This window comes from Anser brachyrhynchus, assembly GCF_964034855.1.
Source record: "Anser brachyrhynchus genome assembly, chromosome: 3".
NCBI classification, from domain to species: domain Eukaryota; kingdom Metazoa; phylum Chordata; class Aves; order Anseriformes; family Anatidae; genus Anser; species Anser brachyrhynchus.
Genome location: NC_137696.1, coordinates 67,829,750 through 67,853,203, shown reverse-complemented (window position 1 = coordinate 67,853,203; position 23,454 = coordinate 67,829,750). Strand labels below are relative to the sequence as shown.

At 35.4% G+C, this 23,454-nt stretch overlaps 1 protein-coding gene and 1 long non-coding RNA gene across 5 annotated transcripts in view; one reads left to right on the top strand and one right to left on the bottom strand.

Annotated features, from left to right (window-relative positions):
- LAMA2 (laminin subunit alpha 2) overlaps positions 1 to 23,454 on the top strand; it is a 380,279-nt gene that overhangs the window by 207,067 nt on the left and 149,758 nt on the right. For all 4 annotated transcript variants that reach the window (XM_080586775.1, XM_080586773.1, XM_080586776.1 and 1 more), the window contains exons 14-17: positions 1 to 185; positions 6,452 to 6,563; positions 10,506 to 10,619; positions 17,191 to 17,318. The exon at positions 1 to 185 is cut by the window's left edge and continues 27 nt beyond it. In XM_080586775.1, coding sequence (XP_080442901.1) covers positions 1 to 185; positions 6,452 to 6,563; positions 10,506 to 10,619; positions 17,191 to 17,318 — 539 coding nt within the window. The remainder of the gene's footprint in view (positions 186 to 6,451; positions 6,564 to 10,505; positions 10,620 to 17,190; positions 17,319 to 23,454) is intronic.
- Positions 15,699 to 17,210, bottom strand: LOC308192849. Its single transcript, XR_013949158.1, has 2 exons — positions 17,074 to 17,210; positions 15,699 to 16,401 (listed from the first exon to the last, which is right to left on the bottom strand). It is a non-coding gene; the product is annotated as an uncharacterized lncRNA (long non-coding RNA).

Sequence of the window (23,454 nt, the reverse complement as noted above, 5' to 3'; positions counted from 1 at the left end):
AAAGAGGGGATTCGCCTGCAGCCTTCTGAAGTGCACACTGAAGAAATTGTGCTGAAACCAGAATCTTTCTTTGTGCATGGCACTGATGTGCCAGTCAGCAGGAGGGAGTTCATGACTATCCTTGCAAACGTGAAGAGGATCCTCATAAGAGCCACATACAGCTATGGGATGAATGCCATCTACAGGTAAATGTGGGAAACGTGTCAATTTGTTACAGGCAGCTTCTCAAAACACTAGTTTCCTCTCTTCAGAGAACCAAGTTGATGTAATTTAAAACAGCCTTTAATTTATTATCATGAGATTAATAACATTTATTTACATGTTCAAGAAGATTTTTTTTTTTCATTTTGGATAGGGAGGAGGCGAGGAGGCAACAGGAAGAATAAGCCTAGCAAGAGAATGAAATCAGATGGACTGTTAATACATGAATGACAGACAGTTCCATAAATATGATTATTTTGTGAAAACTGTAATTCCCATATATATGGTAAATTATGTAATGCAGTGATGACATGTTCAGTTAAGAAATTATATATTTTCCCAATTTATTGAACATACAGTGCCACATTAACAGTGAACCAGAGAATATTCCAAGTCTCTAAACTGACAAAACAGCTAGAGGGGAGTTTTCTCCTTTTTAACAAGTACCACACACAGAAGTGGCTAATCCCAAAGTCTTTCCCTTGGTTTATGTCAGATTGCTGCTTGGACTGCTTAGAACCATGATTTCATATGAACTCTTCTGAGCCTTTTGATAAAATGAAAGATGTTATATGAGATGACGCAGTTCTATCTTAGTGGCTGCAGCATGGTTGAACCTATGAAGCTCATATTACATTTAAAATTCTCACAAGTGCACAAGCAAATTCTCCAGGTAGACTAAAAAACAGCCTCTGTCATGATACTGTGTAATTGCACTCTTATCTATACATTAATAGCTAAGTGGCATAAATAATGGTTGAATGGTTGTGGGTGGTTTTTTTGTTGGTGGTGGTGGTGGCAGTGGGTGTTTATTTATTTATTTATTTATTTATTTATTTATTTATTATGTGCAACAGAATTGATTACATAGTGGCTTTCTACTCACAAGTCATGAAACCTGAAATGTTCTCTAATATAGACATCACTTGATTCAGTGGTGTGAGCCAATTTGGAATGGAGGGAGTCCATAGCACTTTAGTGATTATTTGTTGAAAGTATATGTACCATTTTTGCTACTGTGAAATTTCTTAAGCAATCCAACAATTGTTTGAATACTTAGGTAATTAAAATACATCCTAAACTGAAAGACAGTTTTTCTTAACAGCACGCAGTTTTCTGATTTGAACTTTATCAGTGTATATTTTTTTCACTGCAAAAAGAATACGTTTCTTCGAATCTCCTTCTCTTTCTGTGGTTTATTATTGTGCATTACATCTCTGTAAATAAATTTGTGAATCATGGGTATCTTGAATTTGAGCCAAACTGATTCCTAATTTGCTCATTTGGTCATTAGCCCAAACTCTTGCAATCCCTTGTATCCATATCACAGAACTTCCCCACCATGGTGTTCAAGGACAGTCGAAAAAGTTCATACTCAGCCTTTGGAATGTCATATAGGTAACCTTCCAAAAGCATGTGTTGGAAATATTCTTCATATGATGAGCTCTGGGACTTACATATAATTTATGCTTTGCAGGTTAGTGGCCACCATCTTCTAGATGTAGTGACATTACGGTTAGGAATGCTGGTCCCTTAAAGACAATGATTTAAAAAGGGGTTGGAGAAAGTACTGAAGAAGAATTTTGAGGAGTACCTTGTTTATTAGAAGTAGTTTTACATTATTGATAATCTCTAGCAGTCCCCAATCCGATGTTTTTTTATCAGAGAAGAATGCAATGGTAACTGTATTACATTGATTACCATCAGCATAACCAGAAGATTCTGAAAACAGTTTGCTCTAAACACATTTTATTGATTGCTGTCAGGGTGTGCTCATTGCAGTTAAGTGGGACAAAAGATAGGGCATGAAATTCTAGTCACAATGAAATGAATTGGATTTTTCATCTTTGATTTCACTGGAGGAATCCAATCAGGGTGGGATTTACTGGGAGGAGTTAAATCGTAGAACAGTGCATGCTCTAAGTCACATAATATAGCAGCAACAGCACCTACTGTCATCCAGCACAATTTCGGATTTGTTTTTGTAGGCATATTACTGATCTTCAGGGTATGTCCCAGCACTGATTTTTTTATTGTCTGTTTGATTTTAACTCATGCTAAAACATACCAGGCAAAAAGATATGCTGATATCTCTAAGATCATGAAAAACAACTGTTTTCTCACTATTCTGTCCCCTTAGTACTACAGGGTTTGGGATTACTGTCCAGACTCTATGAAGAGAAAATTCTTTGCGATATTTTAGGCTCATTAATGACTACTGTTGACGGGCTTCAAAGGAAGACATTTTTGCCAAAGAAATAAGGTAGAACTAAACTTCAGTAGATAAGATGATATGAACAGTTTTTTTCCTTTTTTTTTTTTTTTTTTTTTTAAACAGGTATGTCTGGTGGACAGATGGATATTCCTCTGAGAGAATAAAGAAGGTCTGGCAGAGAGACAGAAATATTACAGGGTTATTAGATCCTTCAGGGATGACAATTTCCTCTTCAAATCATCAGCAGAACTATGCAATATACTAATTTGAGATTGCTTTATTTAGCAACCTGTTCATTTACATACTGAAAGTTTTCAATATGTATAATGAAGCATCCATATATTTGTAAGGATTTCCAAGGGTGTTGTTATAATCTGTACTTAGAATAAGCACTGCTGTTATAATTCTGTACCAGAATGGAGGCACTGTAAGACTAAGCAACTTTCTCTCAGTTCTGTAGGAAGAAACCTGAGAATTCAATGGAGTTTTCTCAAGTTAGCAAGAGCTTTAACTTAAAGATTATCCTTTTCATCCTTGTTTAGTTTAACACACTAAAAACATTAGCTAAATATTAGCATTTTCAAATAGTTATTAAACAATATTAGTGCAGTAGTGGTGAGTTAGACTTCAACATGTTTAGAGAAAATTTTGTGGGTCATTTTAAGCTTAGAATGTTGTTATCATTGTATGGCATAATTAGGCAGCTTCCTCAAATGGGCAGGCTTTCATTTAGATGATCAAGTAGGATAAAAAATGTGAACACAGAAATGTAGCAATCTATTTGAATGCGATTACAGTTTCTGGATTTAAATTGAGAAATCCTGCTCAAACTTGACAGATTTTCTAAACTGTTGCATTTGAGTCCATCTGTGGTAGAAGCAACAGGCCAGGAAAAGATAGATCTCTTGTATTGTTTTATTTAATGTAATATTGTTAGTTTGTGCTTCAAAGAAAGCTTAGTAGCACTGTTTCTTTAGGTTTAATATGCAAAGTGGCCAATAATGTTAAATATTGTAGATGCTCTGATGGCCATTGGGAATTATGGTAGAAGTGGTCCCGAAGACAGTGGGTTGTTTGCAGCTGTGTGTAGAATTGGTGCTAGATGCAAGCAGCAAGAGGGAAGGAAAGGCAGAGGGTTTACCTTCATATACAGAATTGGCTTCAAGACAAATGAGCAATGATTGGGTCAGTACTTCATGTGCCTTATGTAGCTAATGTGATTCAGATGCCTGGCATAGCAGACAGTAAACTATGCTGATACCGCCTGAAACGTCCCCTTCCCTTTTAATCTTGTTTGTTTTTAGAAGTCAACAGTTGCCTGCTGACAGTAACAGTCAGCTTAAATATTTGGTCTTGATGTCAAATCTCAAATTGTTCATGCATCTCCAGGATCTAGTGCCCCATTACTGCCAGCATTATGTATTTTAATGAATGCAGAATGGCATCGAGGAATCGAAATTGCAACATCAAAATGGGAGAAAAAAAAATCACTGCAGCTTTCTTCAATGAGTAACTGTTAATGCTAAAAGCTGTTGAACACATTAAAATCCCATTTAGTGAATAGCAGAACCTAATGAAAATTGGAACAATTCAGTGAATACAAATGTGGGATAATACTGGTTGGATTGTTTCTGTGTGTAAATGCTTCTCTTTGTTCCAAGATCCGTTACTTAGCTGAGAGGGACTAGTAGCTGTAGTTCAAAGGATAGGTAAAACTTGGCCTTTTACTGGCTGTTTGGTTCTTCATTTACATATTTTTCTCCTTAAATTATTAGTGTTTTTTTTTCTTTTAAAATCACCATTGATATCTAATATCCTAGAGATGTGTTAACTTACTGTAAGGAAAGCTCACCAGGACAATTGAAAAATAAGCATGCAGCAATGGAGTGAAGGAGAAATACTGAAAAGTGAGAGAGATCTTACTGAAGATCTGGATAGGAACAGGCATTATTCTCTCAAAATAGTTTCAAGAGCCTTTTATAGAGGTTCTAGTATTAACAGGTTAGATTCAAGCTTCTAATGGCATAATCTTCAATGGTAGTCCCTCCAAAGCCCAGTTGTATACCCAGTCGTGGCAAGTAGGAAGATATCCTGTCTTAACCTTTTTTGCCCCCACTACAGTAACAACAAAATATTATTCTTGGATGTTTTCTTAGCCAAGGTTATTCAAACAACTTTCAGCTTTTTTTGGCAGCCAAAAGATTAATGCCTTAGTATGGAAAAAAATAGTTTGTTTTACATTTTTCAAAGAAAATGGATTAGTTTTTAACAAAATGCATGTCATGATAGAAAGGTATTTTCTGCAGAAAGAGACTTCAGAAGAAGCTTTTCAGGAAGCTCTAGTAATCAAACATTCCATTAAGATTGGTGAGTGAAAATGTCAAATGATTGTCATAATCCCCTAATGTTCCTTCTGAATTCTTATACGAATTAAATCTTCAAAACCGATTTGTTTCCTTAGATGTTGAGTTAGTTGAGGTAAACTACATCTGGCTTGCATATTACAGTATCACAGAATGTCTGGGGTTTGAAGGGACCTCTGGAGATATCTGGTCCAATCCCCCTGCCAAGCAGGATCAACCAGAGCACGTTGCGCAAGATGGCATCCAGGCGGGTTTTCAATATCTCCAGAGAAGGAGACTCCACAACCTCTCTGGGCAACCTGTGTCAGTGCTCTGTCACCCTCACAGTAAAGAAGTGTTTCCTCATATTCAGCTGGAACCTCCTGTGCTTCAGTTTGTGCCTGTTGCCTCTTGTACTGTTGCTGGGCACCACTGGAAAGAGTCTGGCCCCATCCTTCTGACACCCTCCCTTCAAATATTTATACACATTGATGAGATCCCCTCTCAGCCTTCTCCTGTCCAGGCTGAACAGGCCCAGCTCTCTCAGCCTCTTCTCGTGTGACAGATGCTCCTGTCCCCTCATCATCTTAGTAGCTCTCCACTGGACTTGCTCCAGTAGATCCATGTCCCTCTTGCACTGGGGAGCCCAGAACTGGACACAATACTCCAGGTGTGGGCAGAGGGGGAGGATCGCCTCGCTCAACCTGCTGGCAATACTCTTCCTAATGCACCCCAGGATGCCGTTGGCCTTCTTGGCCACAAGGGCACGTTGCTGGCTCATAGCTCACTCATTGCTGACTCATATTACCTGTAAGCTTATCTTTTTTTTTTTTTTTTGTCTCTAATAATACTTCAATTTTTGTTTAGTTTTAATAAATCTGATGTTTACTTTTTGTCTAAACAAGGGGAGAGAATTCTAGAATTTCTTTTTTAGAGCAATTTTTTGTTTTTTGTTTTAAACTTTTTGGCTTGCTTTTCCCATCTTCCTTTCCCTAAAGTTATATGATGGAAGTTCCGAGTTGTAGGACTAATTGCTACTACCGTAAGTACTGGTGATATCCTTGTTAGGCTATAAAAATTTGAAGATAAATAATTTTCCTTTTTGTCCTCTGATTCTTGATGGTGCATTAAGCAGAAATTTTTCCATCCATCTCTTCTCTGTCATTGGGAAAACTAATATATATGGTAGAAGGTTTTATTCCATGTACATAACACTTAGACCCTTATGGACAGAGATGAAATCTTTTTTACAGAGGCCAGCTCTCCAGCATAAAAATATCTGATAACCAAAGATAAGTAATGTAATATTTTAGAAAGCGGGAGTAGTGGTTTATAAATTTTGAACACATTGCTTGGTGTCAAGTTCTCTCTATATACAGCTGTAATGCAAGTTGGAACATGCTGCTTGCTGGACAGGAATAGCCTTCCTTCTCCTGATACAGTGCTGTGAGAAATTTTTATCTATTTTTATCAATGTATGTCTGACCATAGTCTCCCTCACATGATGGACAAAAATAGTAACAAGCCTACAGACGTAGTTCAGGAAGAAATAGATGACTATGAAAACCTCCTTATTTTTAAACAGAAAAAAAGTAAGCAAGCTAAACAATGTCCGTATACACTGTTGCATACAGGTACACATATATTTCTGCCTAATTCTCTGTGTTAACAGTTTAATTTCTGTTACATCCAGACTAGATGGTGTTAGTATTGAAGCTGCTGACCACTCTTCAGCTGGGAGAAAGGTGGCATCTGCAGTGGAGTTATGTGACTGTCCCCCAGGGTATGATGGTACCTCATGTGAGGTGAGTATCATGATGCAGACTAGATCAATTGTGTTAAACTGTGATAATTATAAGCAACCAGTATCGCTGTGTTGATATAAAGTAATAAGAGAACTGTCCATTCCTGTTACAAATTTGGTATAGCTTGTCTAGTTACCTTTATTTCTAGGTAGTAGTTCATTACATTTGATAATATTTGGAATCTGGAGTTTTACACCTCTGTGGTTATGAAAAGAATATATTTCTCTTAACAAAAGGAAGTGCGAACAGTATTCGCATTTCAGTGAATTCAGCTGAATCAATTGGACTTCAGCCAATTGATTCTCCTAAAATTAGGAGAATGGCAGTTAATGCGTTCTGTGCACAACAAAGCTGGAACAAATTACCTGAGGTAATGCAGTTGAGTTGCCTCATTTTTTTTCCCAGGACTTTGGAGTCTTTGAGGATTATGTGTGTGTTCCCATGAGGATTGTTTCCCATTAGTTTGGTCCCATTACAGATAATAACATATACACATACTCAGAAAATGCACACTTTCCCACAGATACATTAGCTGGCACACAGTATGTTCATACAAGTACACATAAGATTAACTAGCTCATATGTGAATAGCTTGGATAATCTTCAAAAGATCTGCCTTTGAGGAAATAGCTTCAAACACCAAGATGCTCTGCTTCACAAAACTACAAACGGTATGCCATTTACACAGGCACTCTAGGCATTTGCTTGTCAACTCTCTTTTTCTTTAAAATCTTCAATGCTTATATGTGATATTTAGGGCCTAGAGTGTAGTTTTATGCCAAATGCGTTTGCTTCTTGCTGGGGCTAGATAAACTAATCTAGAAAGAAGACCGGAAGCAATTAATGGATATTCCTAACACTTCCACAGTGGTACAGACAGGAAAAAAGAGAATATTGCCTACTGTGGCTGAGAAATCAATTTGAAGTCTAACGATTGTCTGTTTAGTTATTTGAGATAAAAAGCTGGACACAGTCATTGTGCTTCACACTTTTTTTTGGACTTGTCCATTTTTCACCTCAGTTAAGACTTAGCTGTGATTTGCAAGAAAACAAATGAAAGGCTCTGTCTGCAGATGTTTCAGTGTCTACTTTTGCTGTAGAAGCTGTAGGGCATGGGTAGAATTCCTGACCTCGTGTTGCTGAAATTTTCTGTCTGACATTGTGTTGGACTTGATGATTTTAAGATTTAGTTTTCCAAACTAAATGATTCTATGATTTTTTGATTTCATGCTAAGCCTTCTGTCCAATTCAAAACAGTTCCTAAAATGTGATACGTGTTTAAGATCATATACCCAAATAGAAAGAACATATGTAGTTGCAACTTCAAAGTCTCTGCAGTGGTGAGTATGGACACTCTTCAGTGCCTGCCCTGACTGCTTGCTATTGCAGACCTATTGAACTAAACAAATTGTATTCCCTACCTCCCTATGTTGGGTTTCTTCCCAAGAATGAAGACCAAAAAGATGTGATAGACTTTTGCCTAAGCACACTTACTGAATTTCAGAGCGCTTTTGAACAGTTCAGAAATGCCATTTGACAAAGCTGTCCTATTTTAGGATAGCAAGACAGTTAAAATTTTTCATTTCCATGCCTTTATTCACTGAATTAATTTCTCATAAGTCTTTTGTAGCTGAGGTTCAACATATATGTGCAACAGTTATGCTTGATAGATGAAAATGTGGAAATATTTTTGTGTTCTGAGTAGATGGCTTGCTTTTTATAACAAGGACAAGCAAAAAAAAAAAGGCAAAGTTTTAGATTTGCAGGGAGACTAGCAGCTGAGAATATGCAATGATAAACTGAAGATGTGGGATTATTTAGAATACTGTATATTTTTTTTTCTTCTGAACACTGTTGTCCTTTGCCACCACTTTGGTTGTTCCAGTTTCAGTCTAGCACAGTTTTATTTTTATTGATTTTATGCAGGTTTTCATTTTCATCTTCTCTTCTTAAAATGTAATATATGTCTTTGTTTCCTGTGTTATAATATTGTGGTATCTGGCATAGTTGCTGCAGCACTAAAGACAACCATTATTTCCTTATTTTCTTGATATGAATGTTTTGGCATGATCAGTCTTCGAAAAACAACCAATACTGTTTAAAATATGCTGTCTCTTTTAATATTGTTCCATTGCACAATTTTTGAACTCATTTTCTACAAGATTCTGTTAAAATAAATTTGTTATGTTTTTGCTAGTATGTCTGAGAACTGTACACATAATTACATGAGCTTAGGTAAAGCAGATAAAATTTTAAATTTCAAATACTGGTGGAACTCATTTGTGGTATTTACTTTGTTCTACTCCTGTGAATCTTCTGACCTTTATTTGTCAAAATCTTTATGTCTAATTGCTCCTCTCTACTAGATTTATTCCCTTTCTATCAACTCTTTTACTTTCCCTATGGAAGAAATTTTGTTTAACTTGCACCACTATGATGGTCAGAACGGTTAGATGATCAGACAACTCAGAACTTTCCTGATTTTTAAATGTGACGTCATTTCTTTTCTTAAGATCTCAATCTGTAAACTTTTATTTTAGGTCTGTTTTAAGTTTTTTTGTTGACATTCCATGTCTAAGCCATTTAGAATTAGGGACTTCTGGAGTCCTTTGTGGTGCAATATTATGTTTATCTGTGCATAAGATCATTCTTTGCAGAATCACTGAAAAAGATTACAGTAGATTTATAAAGAAACAGGGAGTTGCATCTCATGTCACAGAAGAAAAAAATAGAGCATTTTCTGCTAACCTGTTTTTCTTTTCTGGATTTTATAACTCTGAATTTTAAGTTTTAGAATTTATGTTTTGTTAGGAATGTGACCAAGAATGAAAAAAAAAAGGGGGGGACGGGGGGGGGAACAAAAAGGAAAATAAAAGGAAAATATTCTTTTTAAAAGTCTTTTCAATTAATCTACAAATTACTTACACATTTTGTAGTAATTAGACAAAAATGGACATTGTCTGTATTTTTATAAATGAGAATCTCCTTGTTTCCTCTTGGAGAGAGTGGTGAAGGGGAAGGGATTTTCTTTATTAGCTGATATTTTCAGTATTCTATCACTACAAAGCTACTTTCTCTAGTATTAACTAGGTGCTTCTGAAGGTCAACACTATATCATGCACTTTTTTCCATTATGCAAAATCCTTGTATCACATGAGTAGTCTTATTGAGGAAAAATAGTTTGCAAAAACTATAAAGCCATTTGTGACATATATAGTAAGGAAGACTGCTACCTGACATCGTATTAGGAAGAAATGGAATAGCTGAATTTTCACTGATAAATCACCATTGTATGATGTCACCTTTCCTAAGAAAAAACTATCCATGGATTTGATACTGATTTGAATTTAACATTAAAAAAAATAAAAAATAAAAATAAAGCTCACCTTCTTAAAGGGAAATGATTGTACTTTATATTTAAGAAACAATTTGTAAATAAAAGGGTAGCTTTGTTTTTAGCCTGTGCTTTATTTCAGTGTAGCTTTTTATTAGACTCCAAACAGAAAAGACTAAATGGTGTTTTAATTGCTCTTTGCAGCTGAGCTGCTCAGAAAAGTTTTTTTTGTTGTTTTGGGGTTTTCTTCTCTCCTTCTCTCTCCTTCAATATTTTGCCTTCTGGCTTTTGTTTTCAGTTTGTACCTCTTGCTTTGATGCTGTCATATTTCAGTTCTTCATTCCTCTGCTTTATTTTACCATTTCAGAAGAATAATCAAGTTAAGGCTTCCTCTAATCTCACACCTACAAATAATGCTAAGGTCAGTGCAAAGCCACAGCACCAGGAAGAACAGATTTCTAGAGAAATGTTGGTGTTTCTTATTCATTTGACAAGCACGTATTTTTGTGCGCATGTATCAAATACAACTATATTTTACAAAATCCCATTCTTTTCTCCATTCAAACAAGTTGTTTAACTGTTTACCTAATGTGTTATCTCCCTTGCAGTATTGTTGGCCTCGACACAGGCGTGTGAATGGCACAATTTTTGGTGGAGTCTGTGCACCATGTACATGCTTTGGTCATGCAGAAATGTGTGATGATATCACAGGGGAATGCCTGGTAAGTGTCACTATAAGGGAAACCTAATGAACATGATCAACATAATTTCAGTATGGAAGTGCAATTGAATTAGCCACCTCTGAGACCTGGAATAGTTGAGGAGAAAAAAACAGAGATCTTAATGTTGAACTGTTGCTGAACTTAAGGATCCCCTTATGCCAAGATATGGTTTCTTCTACAATTAAACAAAATACAGTTTTTTATTTACATATGATTTATGTTTTGAAATAGAATCAATAGTATATGGCATGTAGAAAACAACAAATGTGTCCATATTCTTCCATGCAAGAATTTTCTCCCCCTCCTGTCTTCTGCAGTGTTTTACACTACATTTTATAGAATGTAGCAGATAACTTAGTAAATTCTTTTCTAGTATGATATGGAGATATTGTTTATGGCTTTCTTCATCTAAATTCCTAGTAACCTTGAAGAAATACTTAATAAATTGTAAAAATATATTTAAAATAATATAATTTATAAAATAATATATTATAAATTATAAAATATATTAAAATATATTAAAAATAAATTATAACATATATTAAAATAATAAAATAAAATAATAAAAGTATATCATTTGGGTAAATCAACTTATTTTTCTTATAGGATATGGAGATTTTATTAGGAGTTACCTAATAATTCAGCAATTAAATCTGTGATATTATCCACAGCAAATATACCAGTACACCACTATTTCCAGCCCATTCAGTAGCCTTTTGGAATTGGGGAATTATGCTGAATAGACTGTTCTGATTAACTCAAGGGCATTTTAGTTTTACATTGTCTGATATGGCATGAAGCTTGAAACAACACTTCTCATTTCATTAGTCTTGCAGAAACACAATTTGAGCTCTTGCCAGTTTAGTGGGGTATCATACTCTCATTTCCCCACAGAATTTCAAGCAGACTTGGTATTCTGCATGTTTCTAAATGTTCCCTTTTATTTGCTTAAGAAAAAGCAGCTGGGAAATGTCCAAAATGAAAATTCAGGCTTTTTTCAATGTAATTTGGCATTTAGAATTATTGCTGGTCTTCCTGTTTTCCCCATACAAGATGTTTAATTGCATTGCTGTACAAAACAAGACATCTTTAATGTCTGGATCAGTGAATTCTTCAAATTGCTTTTTCATGAATAGAAGCTAAAAATGATTCTCAATTTAATTATACTGTAAGCCTTAAAGAAGTGCCTAGGACAAAAAATGTGTATGACATGACAGTCATGTTTTGAATCCTTCACTTATATGCAATGAAAATATTTACCATCACTAGGGTAATAGGGATTTGTGTTTCTTGACAAAGATAGAATTTATTACATTAATGTAATTACTGTAGCCTCCAGCTCTGATGTCTATAACATCAGTGTGGGATAAAATCAGTTAACAGAAAAGAAAGGAGAGGGAGAATCCTGTTTAAGACATATTGTAACTGTTGACTGTTTTGCTTAGTGGTGCGTAGTCAGATGGAATTCTGAGGTCGCTTGCTTCTGTGCCTTCAAGTTTTAGCCCTTACACAAGTTCTCTCTATATATTTTTCTCTCTAACACCAGTCCGGATGTGAAAGAAGGCTGTAGAGTTGCATACTGTCGTGCTTTTGCACTTTTCAGCTGCTATTAACTACTACTGACTGAGATAGTAGAGCTCCCCCTTTCGATGTTTCAAAGAGTGCTGGTGCATTCACAACAGCACTGAGATGGAAGTGGAAAATAACCTGCTGAAAATGTACTTTAATCTGTGTGTGTTATCAAGCATTCTGTATTTCTTATGTTCTGCCTGAGCTTATACTAGATCATCCTGTAAAGAATAGGAGCACAGGGAGCTTAAAACTAGTTCTGGGTTTTCTTGCAGCTTACTTTGAAAACACTGTAAATGAAGTTAGATTGGTTAGTATCCATGCAGGCTATTAAATGCTGCTATTCAATTTGGATCATAAGCCTTTTGAAGTGAAAAAGAGAGAAGTCTGAATGCTGAAAAAGAGAAATGTTTCACATCAAAGGCATTCTTTCTATTGAGGTTTACACAGCCTTTTGGCCTCCTTATTATTATTCATGGTGTTTTTCCAGTAATACAACAGACAATTTAGGCACCTAATTTACTGATATGATACTTTTTTACTCTTCCTCAGCTTTGAAATGTAGTTGAAAAGCAGCTGAAATATGTTTTTGACTCATGATAAAAGCTTAAATCATCTGCTTCGACATAGGTCTGTATAAAAAGCTTATTTTAATGCCTATCTTGCAGTAACCTGCAAAGCCCTTTGATCCCCACAGCAGCCATATAGAGAGATGTATGATATATCATTCTCGTTACCATTGTGATAATACATAACTGCTTTGGTACATAGGGCAAGTTCTAGCATACAGAAATACTCTTTTGTAATTTTACATGCACACATTTATGGCAGCTATAAGAGGCTGGTTAAATCTAATCCTTGTGAACAGCAAAAACATTTCAACACTTCATTCATGGCAACATGTTACTTTCCCACTAGTAAGCCCAGAAAAAACAGATCTTTCCTCCCCTTAAAGAGGTGCTGAAATTGCTAAGAGGGCAGTTCCAGTTGCATCCATTTTGTATTTTCTTTCTTTGTGTATAAACAGCATGTGGCATGTAGATGGAGGCCCGCGTCAGAAGTATTTGACATGTGCTTTTGACAGTTTTCATCACAGGAGCGACATTTTCATTTACACAGTAACATAATGATGGATCCTCAGCTAAATGCAGTAAAGGATATACCACAGGTGAAAATATAAAGCCTGTGCATTGCTCTTGATTGCATTTGTTAACACCAGAAAAGGGAATTGGTCATAAAATCTAAACATTACAGTGGTTTGAAAATGCTAGAAGAACACGTTCATGCTCTCAAAGAGAGAATAAAATTTTCTGGTCTAGATGACTAGGAAATATACCAAAATAGGCACATAGGCATATGTTTTCATTTTCTTTAACTAGTATCTTCCCTGATATCCATGGTAGATATAACCTGAGATAGGGCAGCAACATGCCAAAGCACTGTGTTGGACTCTGTCATACTCATTGATTAAAGTTTTAATTTTATCACTAGCCTTCTATTTAGAATGTTTCTCTCTATATTCATACTTTCATATGCAGACCCAGGTAAGCAGAGGAGGTTTTCAGTGAATGTAGGGTTCCGTGACACGGGGTGCACAGATGTCCACTTGGTTTCTTCCAAACTGGGAGAGCCAGCTCAATAGGAAGTGGTGAAAAATGCACTCCAGGACACCAGTAATAAAATCTTTAGGCAAGAAGGTCTGATTCATGCATAAGTTTTTTAAAGAAAATAAAATTCACAGTCTGGTTTATTCTAAGTTTGTCTAAGTGTTCTATTCTCAGGTTGTCTAAGTGAAGTTTGTTGGTATTTGGATATGAAATAGGTCCAGAAAATTTATGCATTCAAAGTAACTTGAGATCTAGTCACTGTAATTCGATGACATAAACATATGAGAATAAACTAGTTCTTGGTCATAAAAATCTAAGGGTCTATGGAACAGAGGATTGATTTTTACCAAAACCAATGAATCAATGTGTTAGAACCAACTGTATTTCCAAGGGAACATGTATATAATGTACTGGGCAAGTTAAGGACAGTTGATCATAATCTTCTTTACAGCCAGTCTCATGACACACAAAAAAATATGAATGTTCATACAAACATGAAATTAAGACTTCACAGGCTTAAGCACCTTTTAAGGAAATAATCTCAGTGTAATTAGATATTACTCAAACTGGATCATGCTTAAAACCACGGCTGTATATTTTGCATGTTTCAAATTGAGATTCAACCAACTGATATCAAGAAAACAAATTTTTCATGAGTATTGATAATGTCTTCAGAAGGGCTAATAATCCAACTATTTCCGTACTTAAAGTGATCTAGAAATTTGGCAAGTGAACATAAAATTCAATGCATCACTGAAAGGAACAGGCAAAGTATGTCACATCCATGTACTATATAATTCTTGTTCTTTGTCCAGTAAAATTGAGACCGGCTCAGGCAGAAAAGTAGGACCACACAAGATTGTTATTTCTCAGCCCAACTCTGACATATACACAGTACAACATATGCACAGATTTTGGCACTATATGAGTGTTTTGTTCCTTTTTAATTTTTTTTTTTTAATTTAGAGTTACAGTTAAGAAATAAGTAGATATAGAGAACTGGATTAAGGAGAATTAGTACATGGAAATGTACTAGAGTTATATTTTTAGAAAATTATTCAAAGAGAAGAAGGTCAGCTCTTTGCAATGTGAATTGTTTTCTCAGAAAATGGAAGGGTTTTTGTTGTGTGTTTGTGTATTATTTTTTTTTAACTTAAAAAAGAAGCAGCTGCAAATACCAATCTGTAAGCTTTAAAATAGCGTGTTAGCTCCCCTCACTTTAATAGCATCTTTGACATAAATGTTTTTCAAGAATATGAACTGCATAAAGATATTTCCGAGGGCATTTAAATCTAAACTTAACACAGAAGAAGAATCCATTATTTTTCAGGAAAAGTACAAATAATTTGACATAATGCTTTAAAAAAGTTGAATTGTAAAGGGTTTTTCTTTTGTAACATTGAAATTCTTTTTGTCACATCTTTTAAAAGCGTTATCTTAATGTTCCTAGTTCCTTTTTAAGTATGGCCTGTAGATTCTTTTTGAATATTCGCACTTGAAGTAACAATCAAATAGACTTAAATGACCTAATGAAGTAGAATTTAGCCCACCTGAAGGTACTAAAGCCATAATTTTGTTTGACTAGGGGGTCTCAATAGTTGGTATTAACAGACAATCTACCAAATATGTGAAAACTTAGTATGGTGACTAATGCTTTCATTTCAAAGATATGTTGATTGTATACACACAAGCAATAAGAATGCACCCTTTAGAAGTAAACAGCATTTCTGGAGACAGATACTTCTGACTCCAGTGTGCTTATGACTGAAAATGGTTTTGGGCTTATTCAGCTACCCAAATGTATGGCACCAGCTCTGCAGAGCACAATGCAAAGAACTTCATTGTAATCCTGGAAAATCCGGCAGAAAGAAAGAAAAAGACAGAAAGAATAAACAAACCAGTGTTCCTTAGAGTAGTGCCATTATTTATCCTTTATTGAGGATATATTATGTATTTCAGGTGGTAATGCTGTTAAATGTCAATCAGTACCATATACATGACTTACTGTAAACTATAAAAACATTTTGAAGAATACTTTAAAATTGCTTTAATAAGATCATGAGTTTGGAAATATTTACACGTTAACAAAAGTCAAGAATGCTAAAGGAGCATCTTAGGGAAATATTTAGGGTGAAACAGAAATTCTACAATTGATCTGGAGCCTTATGCATTATCTAAATCAGATCAGAACATTCCCCATTAAATAAAAATCTATCTCATGGCTTTCATGTTGGCCTTTTTGAGTTGTCACATGCCTTTTCAATCTATACCTAAGCACATCAAGATGTAATTTAACAGTCAAAAACGTTTCTGCTTCTTTCTCTGTTTTCATGCTTCATAAGGGCTGCACTTGGCCATCTTGTAGCAAATAACATTCAAAGTAATAATCCGGTGTGCTAAAATGTGGAGAGAAGAAAAAAAAAAAAAAACTAAACCAGAGAACTAATTTACTGAGCCTGTGATGTATTCTGCCAAATTATTTAGGATTTTTAATCCTATGTGGTGAAGAAGAATAGTAGAAGGGATAATTTTTCTTTAAAATTTACGAAGCAGCTGTTGTTAGAACTCAGCATGGGAAGCCTGTTCTCAGAGGACCACTTCCCATTCTGCCAAAAAAAAAAAAATCATTTAATTTGAGATCACGTCAAAGGCTATATACAGAAATAGAGACCTACTGCTGCCACTTTTAGGCATTGGATGTTTCATATCTCTCTCAAACTGTCTTGTATTATGAAGGCCAATCACATGCAGGAAAAGCTACTGATGAGTAAGGCCCTATAAACAGTATACTTGTCCTTGTTTCTACCATAAAATAGTCTGGATTGTTTGCTAGCAAACAAGTATTAATTAAACAGTTAAGGCTTTACTACTCTTCACATTTAGTATATTTAGTATGCTACTCAAGTATATTTAATATGCTGCTACCCATATACCTTTTAAGATGAGTTAATGCACTTAAATGTGAAATATAATAATCTATTTTTTATAAAGCATATCTTCTAAGCTGTAATTCTGAGGTCAGCATCTGAAAACTGTTTGTCAAAAAAAATAAGGCTGTTTCAAGACTGCAATACTAAACCTGTTTTGTGATTCTCTGAATGCTGCTTTTATTTAAGCAAGCTAAAACAATACTTGGCAGTTGTACATTGGAACATTTCTTTATGTTTTACAGAAAACTTATCTAAGAGAGCATAAATACCCAATGTGTGTACAGCACTAATTGTTATAGCTAGTCTCTAGAACTGTTTCTCAACTAACAACAGAAAATCAGAACATACCTTGCAGACTTCTTACAATCCAGTTGAGAAGATAGGTTAGATAAATGACCTTCAAGGTCTTTGTCTAATTGTGAATGTTCTCTAATTGTGAATTTGTACTTTTCATCTTCTATTCAGGACTGCAAACACAACACAGGTGGTTCGTATTGTGATAGATGTCTTCCTGGTTTCTATGGTGATCCTACTAAAGGGACAGCTGAAGACTGTCAGCTGTGTGCTTGCCCACTAAATATACCTTCTAACAAGTAAGATATATATTTATCATATATTACGCTATTTCACTTAGTAAATTGTATACATTTTAAATTTATACTATTTTATGTACATTACAGGTTGTTTGTGTTTTAACCAAAAAATGTATTCTGTAATATAAGCTTTTATTCTCATTTTACAATTGTATAGAGCGTTCAGTTTTCATGGAGGCAAAGAATGAGACTAAAGTCAGACAAGAGTAGGCTAGGAAGAACAACCTAAAATTCTGGATAACTGCCTTTTCCTTTGAATGAAAAATGAGTGTTTGATTTTCTGTCCTCCTTTACAAAGTATTTTTTTCTAGTTTTAAAGTTGAATTTACAGATTTGATTTAAGATTTTTTTTTTACATAATTGATTTAAAAATCACTTTATGTTTATCAGATAAGACTGTTATTTTTTCTGCTTATAATTTTTCTTTTCTTCTAGTCAACATTCAGTGATAATGTTGACTGATAAAGCCAATCACATCCTAGGCTGCATCAAAGTGTGGTTGATGGAGGTGATTCTTCCCCTCTGCTCTGCTCTTGAGAGTCCCCACCTGGAATACTGTGTTCAGCTCTGGGTCCCCCAGACAAGAAAGACACAGAAGTATTAGAACAAGTCCAGAGGAAGGCTACAAGGTGATCAAATGGCTAGAGGACCTCTCCTGTGAAGACAGGCTGAGGGAGTTGGGGTTGTTCAGCCGAGAGAACAGAAAGCTACAGGGAGACCTCATAGCAGCCTTCCAGTGCCTAAAGGGGGCTCTTTGTCAGGGAGTGTAGGGATAGGACAAGGAGTAATGATTTGAAACTTAAAGAGAGTAGGTTTAGATGGGATATAAGGAATAAATTCTTCACTGTGAGGGTGGAGAGGCACTGGCACAGGTTGCCCGGAGAAGCTGTGGATGCCCCATCCCTGGAGGTGTTCAAGGCCAGGCTGGATGGGGCTTTGGGCAACCTGCTCTGGTGGGAGGCGTCCCTGCCCATGGCAGGGGGTTTGGAACTGGGCAGTCTTTAAAGTCCCTTCCAACTCAAACCATTCTGTGCTTCTGTTATAATGTTGATTCATTTGTAGCCTGAATTCAGCCTTAGATTTTGGTAGTCACAATATTTTGTCAACTTATCTGAGAATAATCACTGTAGATTTGTTTTATTAAGTAAAAATAATAGTGAAATATGAATCAAAACTCTAAGAAGAAATTTCCTTCATTACAAAAATTTGTGCTTCTTACTGCTTATAGTTTTGTGAGAAATATCAGATATATTATACCAAGTGTCTTGAATGTTTTTAAACTAGTTTTGCCCCACTCAGTATCTGGAAAATAACAATATCAAAATCATTCGATGCAGTGTAACTGAGGAAAACTGTTCTAGATCTTCTCTGGTCAGCTTTTCTTGTACATTACACAAAAATTTGAAATTATATGTGGCCATTTGATTTAGGCCATTTGGTTTTATGCCATCCAACATGGCTTTATGGTATCCAGCCCTGGTGCAAGTAGATCATAACCAGACTACACAGAAGAGCTGGAACACTTCAAATAATTCTACAGGAAGATCAGGAACTGTTAAGTATGCTCCTGACATGTTTGAAATTGTAACACTTTCCAAGTGCCAACCGTAAATTGGTTGTGACTTCCTTTTGAAAAAAAAATAGTAATAATAATAATAATCATTTTTAGTCCATATGTGTTTCAGAAGGATTGTATGATTGTGCTGAAAGATAATAGTCTATGCACAGAGGCTGTCCCACCCCAAGCACTTCACAAACACTTTAAAAGTTTAAGTGGTCATAAGAGCTGATGTATCCACCTGATCACTTTTTTTTTTTCTTCTTCCCTTCAGCCCTGCATCTTTTATTTCACCCTATGCTTCTGAGACAGAAGTCAGATTCTGCCAGTGAAACCCAGTGTTTCAGAGCTTTTCTTAAAGTTTACAGGAAAAAATGTGTGGCTACCACACCTCACAGAGACAGGGCTCTGTGAGATGCAAGTAAAGAAGAGAGCATCATCTGAATGGCAGCATGCCAGCCAGAGGCACAGCTGAACCAATTTTTAATCTTCAGTAGCTCAGGCTAACTCTATTGCATACAATTGCATTGTGTCATGTTAAAATTTTACTTATCAGGGAAGGAATAATATGACCACTTATGGGCAGGAGTTTTAGGGGTGTGTAAGATGGGATCCCTACAGCTGCTTTTATTAGATCTTCTTCGGTTTATGTCTGTTGCTCAGGTGTGGCTCCTCTGATGTCCTCGTTGCTTTCACATTTTAGAATTTCCTTGCATAGTTAGTTAATCCTCTCCCTATTGTTTGATAATGCTGTACTGACAAAGCAGGAAAAACAATATCACTTTTATATCTTGTACAGATGTGCAACAAATCAAGTCAAATAGATTGAATTCAGGTTTTTATTGGTAAAATGTCTGGAGACCTCTGTTATGTATTCATCAGAGTTGTCTGCTTTCCTTTCCTTTTTGAAACTGAACTAGAGAGTTCCCTCTTTAATATTTAGATTTCTTGAAAAGCACAGGTACAAAAAAAAAGGGTATATAAATGTTCTTGAACTGTGAAACTGTGGGATTCCTGAACTCTACAAAGTTTAGCCCTGTATTAGAACTGTACGATAGCTTCATATTTCTAAGATGGATACAGTGGCTTCTTATTTCTGGAATGGACAACAGCAAATCTGTGAACAACATCCACAGGCTTTGTAGAACTCTTACTGTAAAGCTTAAGCACTTGTGACTTTACAGTTATAGAATTTGCTTTTATTTTTCCTCCTCATAAACAAATTTATTAAATACTTAAAATGTTTTCTGAAGACTGTTAAAATAGTCCTTTTTCTACCTTACTGTTATAAGGCAGCGTGCTTGGTGTGCTAGGAATAATATAAGTAAACAACACAAATTATTTCACATGAAAAATCAATAAATTTCCACCAAGCTCATATCACTGTGCAGATATAGTGTATGTCATGCTATTTCTTAACAACCTATCAAGTTATTAATTTCTGTACTAAATACTTACAAATTTATATCTGCCCATAGATTCTAATTCATGTATTATTTAATTCCTAACATGGAATGACAGGGCATCTGTAGAACTTTATACTTAACAATAGACATCTGGTGCACCGAGAATATTGTCCATAAAATGAACCTCTGACATATATAAATAAGCTAGTGCTGTCTTTTATAACAATGTCTTATACCTTCATGAAGTTTGTAGTGGTTCCATTCACTTTATTCACAGCACCTGTCCGTGTCTTTTTCTCTGCAGTGCTACCACATAAGGTGGAGGAGCACTGTTCTATCCATTTTACAAATGTGGTGGTGATTGTGTTGTTCTGTAGTTTACTTAAGCTGATTTAACTGCTGCTTATTCCCTCTCTTGTTTTCTAATGGCAGCAGTTTCCATATATACAATCACTGAAGCCAATCATGAAACTGCATTCAAAAGTATAGCAGTGATAAGTGACTTCCCATATGTCAGAAAGCAACTCTGGGCAAAATCAGTAAACTAAAATTAAAATTTCTAAGCTTGTTTTCTAGATCCTGGACAGTATTTTCTTCTTTTCGCATATATCTTCATATCTGTACTTATATGATGCAAATGAGAACAATATCCATATTATAATTAGCATATTTAATGCACACTTGATTTCTTTTCCCTTCTGATTAATTCATCACTCTTACAAACTGTTCTAACATTTTCAATTTTTATGGCGTTTCAAATAATGTGATTTTTTTTCATAGAAATTATCGGGCATACTACTATATAATTCTTCCTACCAAATATAGGTATCTGGGATAATTACTATTTTTTTTGAAGTGGCTATAAATTTAATATGTGTAATGAAGACCCTGACAGGAATGTTATATCACTGGAAATGGGAGATAGGCTATATCTCACTCGGCCCAGGAAGAGAATGAGTAAAATTGTGATGTGTGAACTAGGAAATTCGGTTGTTCTCACAATGTTAATATTTCGTTGGAGAATTAACTAAAAATCACTAACGTAATTGTTCCAAAAAGGTGGTTACTAGAACATAAATGTAAGCCTTTAGTAAGCTGTCTCCCAACATAGACCCATCATATATATATACCCATGCTGCCTATTAACACCTGTCCTGTGTCCTAACTGATATTCCTATTGTTACTTTAGGTAAAACTATGGAAAGAGCAATGATGAATCAAGAGGGACTAAGATTTTTTTGAAACTTGTTTTAACAGAAAAATACACACTGCTTATTTATAGTGAGTAATGAGTATTTATTAGTAGGAAGTAATGAGATTCTAAATCAGGAAGATAAATTCTCCTTTTTTCACCTTGCTATCACGTATTTTCTCTATAGTATGCGAATGGGAATTTCTCAGTATATTAATGCTTAGTGTTCAGATATGTTCAGATGTGGATTGACAATAGGAACATAACCCTTAAAATGTGGAAATTCTGGTATTAATCATCATTGCTTAGTGATAATAAGTACTTAGTTATTATTATCTATGCCATTTATGTAGTTGATTTCAGAGCTCTCAATGGATCTGTGGAACAGCCAGTCTTGTGCAAAGCTATAATGAGCTGTGATACCATCTCCATAAAATTTTCCCATGTAGTTCTTATGAAAGAGCAAGGTTGGGACTGGCAAGCAGGGTCCTATTTGAAAAGTCAGGTGCTGCTGATTAAATTAATGGATAATGTGTACCTTGGTTTAAAATTGCTTTCATTTCTATATAAAAATAGAATGAACACTTATTATTTTTTCAATTGGCTCTTCAGACATTCCTGAATCTGTTCTTAATTGAAAATAACACAAATATAACCCATATGGGAAAGAGGATAATCCCAATACCTTACTATGTTTACTGGACGTGACCTGCCCACATTTTTCTTATTGATTTCTTATCTCTATGGGATAGCTTGCCTTATGAGAGATTGGGGTATTTATAAACGGAACTATTCTATAATAGAAGCAGAAGAAAGTATAACTGAGGTCAGATCATAGGATGGATGACTCCTGAGTAGCAGAATCCAGTCACCAGCAGGTAATCACGTTACATGATCCTAATTAAGCTCTTCTGGCCTCCCCATGCCTATTATTTTCCAGAATCTTTCATTGTATATCTTGATTTAAATTATTCAGGGTCAGATGATGTCTATTCTTTAGTATTGTAGCATGATCTTTTACCCTGAATATAACTTCGTACTGATGTCTTTGTTAGAGCAATTATACTCCTTCCCGATTACTATTTTCCTAGGTTACAAAAGATAATTTTAGTGTCTTCTTTTCAGATAGGTGCTTTGTTTTCCTCTTCTGAATAGTCACTCCACTACGCACCTGCTCCCTTTCTTTTCTTTTTCTATTTGGTTGACCAGAATTGATTGCCATTATTTAAATGAAGCCCTGTAAAGGTGCTTATATTTGTCTGTCTTTAATGATAACTTCAGAATGATAGAAGAGCAGGTTGCCTCTTCTGTGCAGTGTCTTTTGAAGTGTCAGGAGGTTTCCTCACAGAATTGTGTTAAGGGAAAAGGATTGTAGAAAGCAAAATGCTAAAAAGCAAAGGAGCACAGTTTGGAGTTAAACAAGGTCACAGCAAGGGGATGCTTGCAAATGTCTATGTTATCCGTATTTATAAAATAATAATAATAATTTAAATATATATTATATATAAATAAGTAGAGCACAGCAAAGAGGAAAAGCTCTCTACTCTGCAGGATATTTGTAAGCTTCAGTGTGCTGGTCTGGCCTGGTGCATCAGGTCATTGGCACTGGATTTACTCAGACGAACTCGCTGGGAAGCTGTGCCAGATATTTCCCTTTTTGCTCCTCCCCTTTCTTGTTCACTGGTTTCCTTTCCCAGTCCCTTATACACAAAGTTAACTGAGCTTTCAAATCAGTTGTCCTTCAGAAAGATTTATTTCGGGCATAGATTGTTTTGCCAGGCCCTCAGGGGCACAAACAAACAGCTGTACATTCCTGCCTTTTTAATGGTATCCAGACCACTCACTGGCAGGCTCAAGTCCCATAATAACAGGCTATTGGGATGCCGCCATCCGTTACTCTATATTCAGTGTTGCAGAAATAGCAGAGTCATTCCAAATTTTATTTGCTGGAGTCAAACTTAAGCCCCACATACTAGACTG